This window comes from Hipposideros armiger, unplaced genomic scaffold (genome assembly GCF_001890085.2).
Source record: "Hipposideros armiger isolate ML-2016 unplaced genomic scaffold, ASM189008v1 scaffold_17, whole genome shotgun sequence".
Taxonomy (NCBI): domain Eukaryota; kingdom Metazoa; phylum Chordata; class Mammalia; order Chiroptera; family Hipposideridae; genus Hipposideros; species Hipposideros armiger.
The window spans coordinates 4,004,027-4,013,002 of record NW_017731367.1 but is presented as its reverse complement, the minus strand read 5'-3'; the positions used below and the strand labels follow the sequence as shown (position 1 = coordinate 4,013,002).

Genomic DNA, 8,976 nt, shown 5'->3' with positions numbered 1-8,976 from the left:
ACAGAGCTCAGCCCAATCCGGCAAAACTCAAGAGGGGTGGTCAGCCCACTTTCAATTCTACTCTTTTCCTCTAGTTTCCAAAGCACGTAATTGGGTCCCAGGTCACACGCACAGAGCTCAAGTTTCGATGACACAGCACTGCCTCAGAGCTCAGAGTGAGAGCACTGGCGAAGGGAGACCTCAGGCTCTGTACAGCCTGGCAAGGAACGGGAGAGCTGGGCCCTGATCAGAGAGCAGGGCGCGAGGACCGGGAGTCACTCCCGGGAATAGGCAGGGGCTGGGCTGACCACCTGGAGCAGGAAGGCGCAGGAGCGGCGGGCAGGGACCCACGTCTCACAGGTGAGTCACTGGGCCAGGGCTAACGCAGAGGCTTCCACACTCTTCTACGGGCCCTGCTCCAACTGTGAAGCGGAGAAGAAGAGGCTGAAATTCATAAAGATGGGTAACCTGCCCAAAGTGACAAGAGCAGGAAGATGCTGAGACGGGCTGGGAAGCCCAAGTTTCAATGTCCCTGGGCTCAGAGCTTCCAGAAGGTAGTCCCTGGGGACCCTCAAGAGTCCAGGCAGGATGGGGACCGGGCCGCAGTGTGGGGGAGGCGGCCCCTCCAGCCCTGAAGTCCTGCGTGCCAGGCTCCACTTGGAGCTCCTGGCAAGATGGCCCAGCACCCCACGTCCCCCCGCTTGCTTCATCTTGTCATCGCCTGGCTCTGAGCCTGAACACTCTACCCTTCCACGCCATCCATCGTTACAGCCCTGGATCATTAAGGAAGACGCCATGCGTTTCCAGGTCTGTCCCCAGAATGGGGGCCGCTCACTCCTTCCCAGGAAAGCTCCAGGTCTTGACCCAGCTCCGTGCATCTGATATGATCCCAGAAACAAAACCCCAGGCATTTAAGAGCTGGCACACACCCAGCATGCTTTCCTACTACTCACAAAACAAAAGCACATTTTGGAATTTCCTATTACTTGTGTTCAAAGAGCCTAATTTCCCATCTTCAGTTGTATGAATTGTCAGCCTTATTATCTCAACCCTTTTCTCTTTCCTTACCTAACAGTTATAATTACTCTTAGCATCTAACATGTTCTCCTGGCACTTCTCCTAGTTAGGAGACATTCAGGCTTCTTCCATGTCCCTTATCTGTTTCAGATGATTCCGAAAGGAGAAACGCCCCCATGTCTTCCATCTGGGAGGACGCTGGCTTCCCCTCCCTGTACGCCAGCCAATTCCTACTGAAAGGTCCATCTTTCATTCTTTGCCTCTGCTCTTTGGACTACCTTCGTCTGTTGTATTTGTCCAGTGGTGCAGGGCCAACACTCCTAGCTGTCGGTCAGTGTTCTCTGTTTCGGGGAGAAGGAGTGAGGAGCCTGCTGTGCAAGGGTCCAGGTTGCTGCCACATGTGTTCAGTCACAGCCGGGCAGAACTGGAAAGCACGGAGATGGCTCTCATGTCACTGCCGAGATGACGGCGCCACCCTACAGGAGGTGAGAGGCGGCGCCACTGCAGCCTTCACGCTGGCTGCCCCCACTACCAGGCTCTTGGCCCGACACCTGCTGGCTGCGGGCCCAGACAGACTCGGGGCTGCCATGACCTTAGAGCATTCTGCCCACAAATGTGAGCTGGTTAAAAGCCTACAAGAGGCAGAAGATTCATCCACCGAAGGAATGCGCCCCTGATGAATTCAGCTCACGAGGACCCAGCAATGTCACGGTCAGCGGCTCCTAAGTCACAGCGGCTAAGGCCCCTCTCTGCAAACCCCTTCCTGTGGCTGCAGCAGGTGACAACACCGCTGACCCTCGCTCCCTGGCTCCCTGCTTCCATCCCGTCCACACCCGGGTGAGGGTTTATTCCAGATTTGAATGAAACAAGGCTCTCAGACAGTACGACTACATCCGGGCACTTTTCACCTCATTCAGTAGCCTAAAGTTCCTTGAAAAATGAGCTAAGAGCAGTTAATTTTATCATCACAGGAAGGAAGGTCTCCAGTCATTAAGTTTGTCACCACCAACCTTACCATCTTCCACTCACTGCACCGGACAGTTTAGGCTCGTCTCGGAGTGAGTGGGCCCTTTCCTGTCACCACCAACAGAAGACGCCTGCTGGCCTCCAGGCCCTTTCATGCGAGCTGCCCGGCACCGCTCAGCACGGCCCACGGCGTGAGGGAGAGGAACAGCAGAGAGAGATGTCACGGAGACGAGGTTTCAAGCAATAACTCGAAAATCTCTGAAGGACACACACAACCTCCTGGCCCTCAAGGGGTGATGTGTCTCAGGGCGGGTCCTCGTCTTAAATTCCCACATGATACTGGGGGGTCTGCTTTTCTCTCCTTTTTTTGAAGGGAGAGAGTTAAAAATTGAGTGGCGATCACATGGGATGTGATGGAATGCAGTGAGTATTAAGAACCTAAACAAGAGGTAGAAACTCAAATTACACGCCAAACATCATTCACAGTTCTCATCAGCAGCCATTAATAGGGCACTGATGGCCAAGCAGTCATTTTCATCTGACTCTCTCTCCTGAAAGCGAATGACAGCTGTGAAATTCCCATCAGAGGTGTGAAGGTCACACGTAAGCCAATCTCATCTTTGTGATGTTCTAGAATATCAGGCGTTAGCAGCACCAGGGGGTCCGGGCAGGTAATCGCGCCCTTGTCCGCAGAAGTAACGGGGCAACTTCACCAGTTCTGGGTACAGCTTCTGTTGAAACATCGTTAAGTGCATAATATCCACACTGCTCTGGGCTGAATTCTGTCCCACAAAAGGCACGTGCAGGTCCAAACCCCCAGTACCTGAGGTGGCCTCATTTGGAAACAGGGTCTTTGCAGATGTGATCAGGATGAGGTAACACTGGAGCAGGGTGGGCCCTAGCCCAGTGGCCAGTGCCCTCTGAGAAGCGGAAACTTTGGACCCAGGCATGGAGAAGACCACAGGGTGACACAGTCAGAGGCTGGGGTGATGTGGTCTACAGGCCGAGGACACCCAGGGTCCAGTCGCCACCAGGCCGAGGATACCCAGGGTCCAGTCGCCACCAGGCCGAGGACACCCAGGGTCCAGTTGCCACCAGGCCGAGGACACCCAGGGTCCAGTCGCCACCAGGCCAAGGACACCCAGGGTCCAGTCGCCACCCGCTGCGAGAAGAGGCACAGATTCTCCCGCTGAGCCCCAGAAAGAGCCGGCCCTGTCAACAACCTGACCTCGGCTTGTGGCCTCCAGGGCTGTGAGAATAAATCTGTTATAAGCCACCGAGTTTGTGGTCATTTGTTACCGCAACCCTAGGACTGGAAATGCATACACATCACTCACTCACTCACTGGAAGGGGTATTTGCCTGTACAGGAATTTCACTCTTTGGATTACTTTCATGGAATCACAGGCTCCCTGCTGAGTTACCCACTTTTGCATTGTTAATTTGCTCATTAAAAACACACACATAATATTTAAACCCATCCCTTAAGTTGCCATCTTTAAAATTATCTAAATTGTGTGAGTCAGCTCTCTTTACTCTAAGACTATCAACCAAAATGTATCACACAATTAAAACACAACAAATGTTATCCTCTAAGGTCCAGCTCTAGCCCATCTGATGGAAAGCAGGCTCAGGTGAAGGCTGGGAGGGCCTCCTGTACCCAGAGTTTTCAGTGGGGGGCGTAGGGGTCAGCAGGGGGAACGGGAGGGAGAAGGAGAATGAACTCTTCTGGAAACAGGAGGGCCCCGGCCACCTCAGCCCTCCCGGCGATATAAAGATCCCTGCCATGAGCGAGACGAACGCTAAAGGATATTGACACATTAATTAAATCAAAAGAACCCCCATATACAGACGTGAGCAGAGCAGGGAGCTCCAATGAGCTGTGTGACGGGCAGTCACACAGCCACGCCAGCAGCAACATGCCTTTCACTGAACGTCGCTGCCCACGTGTAGCCAGAGGCAGCTGATGGCTCCAGCAGTTATACGAGGCAAGGAGGACAAAGTAGAAGATGGTAACACCAAGAAACGGGGAGGTCTCACAGCTCACTCGAAGTCCAAGCCCCTCGGCCTGGCGCCCACAGGCCACCGCCGTCACCTGTGGTGTAACCTGTCCCTCTGTCCACACAGTGGCGGGTGGCGGTGGGGATTGCACGGTCATGGCTTCATCTCGCTCCTGCATGACCATCAGAGGACTCCCACCGCCCCACGCTCTCCATAACCTGGGCCGCCACACAGTACGTGAACTTACACAACTCCAGAGCACTCTGTATGTACAGCTTCGTGATAAAGCACACACAGGCGACTGACAGTAACACACTGTACAAGAATGGCAACCGCTTCACTGCTACAGGCTCCCGGGCCGTAAGGAAACACTTCAGTGTGGCACGACAGCCGGAAATCACGTTTTAAATTCGTTTTCTTTCAGAAGCCACCAATTGTGGTTCCTTCCTACTGCCGTTTTGGGACCCGCCTGGGGCATGTGCACAGGGTGTGGGAGTCAGCTCCTTGGTCTCCTTAAGAGGGGCGAAGATGCGGACACCTGCCCGGTTCTAGGCAGGCACAGGTGGCGGGCCCTGGGAATCAGGGATTCGAAGGGGCTAAGGGGCTTCCAGGCACAAGGCGGCACCTGTATTCACGATTCTTTTGGCTCCAGAGCCCGTGATGCATGTCCATGGGGAAGCACCTGGGTGGGATGCTGCTTTGAGCTCCCGGCACCCGACCCCCTGGACCTGCAGTCCATCAGTGAGAGGACAGGTAGCCAGGTGAGCTCCTGAAGCTGAGAGAAAAGACTGGACAGGCGTTCCCCTGACCCAGGAGGCCTCGGGACAGACCCCCAGAGGGAGGACATGCCTTTGCTCTGCAGATAAAGGAAGGAAGCCCCTGGGGATACATGGTTTGCTTTTCTGCCCTTAAAAATCATATCTTTCTAAAACTGTATGTGATACCACAAAATCTGGTGGAGTAAAATGGGTTCCTTGAAAAACCAGAGAAACTGGGCTTCGAGATCACCATTTAGGTCCCCCCCACACAGGGTATAATTTTTACACTGACGTATGAACGAACATTCACAAGAAATGCCTTCATGCTAACCAAAATATAAAGCCATTTGCAAAGACATCACAGTCAGGTCCAAACGCAATGGGACAAACAGAAGATGCAAAGGGAAAGCGGCAAAGCCACAATAAAGACAAAACGGCACCAGAGAAGGAGGGACAGGTGTCCCTGTGTGAGACCACCAGCAACTCCTGCACCAAGCACACCACACAGATGAACCAAACATGCGAGAAGCCAGAGCCAAGTGATCAAACCCGGGGCCCAGGCCACGGGACCTCAGGACTAACTGGAATCGGAGTGTCCGAGGTGGGTGGGGAGAGGGTACAGGCAGATTACTCGAAGAGGTGATCATGTCACCTGCGGTCAGATAATCCAGGTCCTCAGCAGCTCGTGTCATCAAGCTATACAATAGCTAATCCCAAGGAATCAGTAGAAAACCCAAGAAAAAAAATCTCTAAAGGAACCTCTAGAGAAATCAAAATGCCTACGGCTAAAAGCCACGTTCAGACGCAAAGGGACAAATGCACCAGCATGGCCCAGGTACAGAGCCCAGGAGAGAGGGCAGACGCTTCCTCACCTCTCTAAACCACACAACTTTCTAGCACCTGTATCCACTTTCCATCAGACAGCCCGCTGTTAGCTCGTCGCATCCCACACCCAAGCCTTCGCGCTAACCTCTGGTCTTCCAAGGCTGCCCTCTCAGTGCGGTTCACGCGGAAAGTAGGCCTCTCTGTGATGTGACCGCCACGAGCCTTTTTGTATGTGTGCAAGCTTCTGCATATTAATGGCAGAGCCCAAGCAAAGATGGCCACAGAATTCCATCCCTCCGTACTTTTCTGAACGGTTCCACGGTATCCGGGATGAAAGTTAAACACTAGAACAGGTGTTACAGGAAACACATGAAGCTACTGAGGACTACTGCTAAAAACACATCTAAGGGACAAAACAGGGTGAAATGCTTAACTTACAAAAAAAAAAAAAGATAAAATGAAACAAAAGAGGATGAGACACAGAACAGCGAGGGAAGGGACAGTACAATACGAAGCTGTGCCTCTCCTCTCTTCAAACAAGACAAGCGCTGCCATGAAGAAAACGTATAGTTACCTGCATCCATATCTGCAAAGAATGGAACAGCCAGTAAGGAAAAGAAGGAACCAGAAATTCAGTGTCTCAGAGTTGGATTTTGAAAGGTTATACGGAGAGAAAATATAACTTAGAAAAATTGCATGAGAACTATACCTGGGTTAGGGAACGTGGGGGCTGCATGGGTATTACTATCATAAATTTACTTAAAGCAAAAAAAGAAACAAAAAAAAACATTATGGATATGTTAACTGAAGAAGTGAAAGCCTAATGGCACACGAAATGTCTTCTTCTCACGCAAAATGATTATTAAATGTTTATACTACAATATAAGGGGGAAACATACTCAAGCATATGGTGGTCGGTCATCGGAAAGGCTCGTGTGTTTGACTAAGTCACAGGACGTACGAATTAGGTATAAACTCCATGTCCAGATCAATGTCCGAGCCATATTTAAAGGAGTAACACTGGATTAACATTTGACAGAACTATCAGGGAAGAACTAAACTCAACAGCATTTCACGGTTCTGCTCCTGCTCCCAAAGCCACATGGCAGATAATCGGTCGGCTCAAACACTACACAGGAAACGCTATCCCTAAGGGTTTCTACTGCCTGATAGTTTATTACTTTCTTGACATGTGCTACATCACAGTAACAATTTAGAATGGGCTACAGAAAAAGTCTGAAACGCTGAGGCCCGAGGCGGCCTGGCCCCTGGCGTACCTTCGGGAGATTCCTCCTGGACGTACGTGCCCGTCAGGTACCGGTGCACCAGCGCCGACTTGCCGCTGGCCAGGTTGCCCACGATCCCCTGAAAGAAAGCAACGGACAGCTGGTAAGTGTCATGACGTCAGGCTGCTCGGCGACGTGCAAACGCAGGAAAAACACTCAGCGAGTCCCACCATAATCACAACCACATCAGCTGGACGGCCAACAACTGGCTCACTGGTTCCCCATGCTGGAGGAAGATGGACCCCAGCACCCTCACGACCGCCTCCCTTCTCATCAGCCTCAACGGCTCTGAGAGCGTGGACACTGTCCCCACCGCACACGGCGTCTGGCATGCGGTGGGGACATCAGCCAGCCCATCATGGATCGTGGCCCCTTCATACCCTGAGCAAGGTTACCGTGTGATAAATGGGGCACGGCGGCAGGAGAGTCAGACGGAAATGGGGACATTCTGGTATGCATTCCTTCGGCTTTGGGTGGGAGTCTGGAGCCTGGTGGGACCGGGTGAACACAGCCGCACCGCGAGAGGGTGGTGTCGGGGAGGGACCGAGGGTGAGGCCAGTACCGGCCAGAGGAGAAGAGCCAGCCTGCTTCTCCGGAACGCAGGGTCCATGCTGCAGGACTGAGCAAGGACCAGAGCGAGGTTAAAAATAACCATCAAGAGCCAGGGTGACGAGGGGGGCACTGCCCGAGCAAGTGACAGCAGGCTGGACGGGCTGGTGACGGGAGCCACCGTGAGCCGGCGGGCATTTCTCAAAAAAGGCTCCTCTGGCACCACGGCTGGGACTCCTGGACGTGAGGCCCCTCAGGAAGCCGTCCCTCAGTCTCATTCCCCCTCCACCTTCTCTGAGAAGCTGCTAATGAAGAACATCTTTGTCTATTTTAATCTTTTCCTCCCCCACTAGAACTTTCCCGTCTGTGTGCATGCACGATCAGTCAATTCCTTAAGAAAACAAGAGACCCGCCCCTGGACAGAGGTCCCTCCAAGAAGGAGCCTGCCCTCTGTGCCTGGCCACCAGCCCCAGGCCTCGAGGCTACACCTGCTCCCTCTGGCTACAAGGACACTGCCCCTGAGGTCACCGACGACTTCCATCTCTGCCACCCCTCGTCTTTCTCCTGCTCCTGACCCAGCCCCACCAACGGGAGCTGTAGACGACGTTCTCTCCCGTAAAGCTTTCTATCCTCCCCAAACCCCGCTCCTCTCAGCCCACGTGAGCTCCTCCCCTAGGGCTCAGGTCCTCCTAAACCAGGGTTCGGCAAGCTGCAGCCTGTGGGCCACATGTGGCTCTTTGGGGATGTACATGTGGCTCTGAAATAAAATTGAAAATGAAAATAAAACTATCATAGTTTCACTTATAAAATTTTTAAAGGATATTATTCACATAATGGTGATTATGTAAAAAATATATTTATGGCTCTCAAGTAATTTTTAAATTGTTGTGAGGGACAGGATTGGCTCTTCCAGGGGTCGGCAAACTTTTGAGACGGAACGTATCCAGAGAGCCGCATGTGGCTCGCGAGCCGCAGTTTGCCGACCCCTGTCCTAGCTCTTTCCGTTAGATCCTCAGCTCTAACGCCCCCGTGTGTGCCTGGACACATCCCACCTCTCCCAGTAAGCCACTAATTCCAGAGTCTCCTTCTCCAGCGCCACCCTCCCCTCCCCGCCGCGTACAGCCAACAGCAGCCACACCTGTATTCGCACCTCAGCCCTGCCAGCTCTTGCCTCTATGACCCCACCGAGCCCCTCACACCAGACACTGGAAGCCGCCCCCAGCTCCCACCGTGCCCAGAAGTCAGGGACCCCTGCACTGTGGAGCACCTTCACATACACAGGGGACAGCCGGTGTTGTCTGCTGGGTTGGGGAGCAGTCTTTCGCTCATCTCCCTGCCTGTGAGCTCCCTCTCCTCACCCCGAGAAAACCAGGGGGATTCTTTGACCTTACCTTAGCAAAACTGTTAACCCTCATCTCACGCCCCTGGGGCCACTCCCACTGCCCAGGCCAAAGCCCAAGTGTTTCAGGAACAGTAACGGGTGGCCTCCATCCCGATCCACGCACACAGCATGTCTGTAGACACTAATGCCTCCCCGCCCTTTCACCAGGGCACCCCTCTGTTCCCTGCGAGGCCAGCAAGGACACCACCTCTGAA

General features: G+C 53.2%; 1 protein-coding gene across 1 annotated transcript in view; it reads right to left on the bottom strand.

Annotated features, from left to right (window-relative positions):
* The window catches only part of AGAP1 (ArfGAP with GTPase domain, ankyrin repeat and PH domain 1), a 625,487-nt gene that overhangs the window by 384,567 nt on the left and 231,944 nt on the right, over nucleotides 1–8,976 (bottom strand). The window contains exon 3 of the mRNA XM_019628311.1: nucleotides 6,823–6,910. Within this exon, the coding sequence (XP_019483856.1) occupies nucleotides 6,823–6,910 (88 nt within the window). The remainder of the gene's footprint in view (nucleotides 1–6,822; nucleotides 6,911–8,976) is intronic.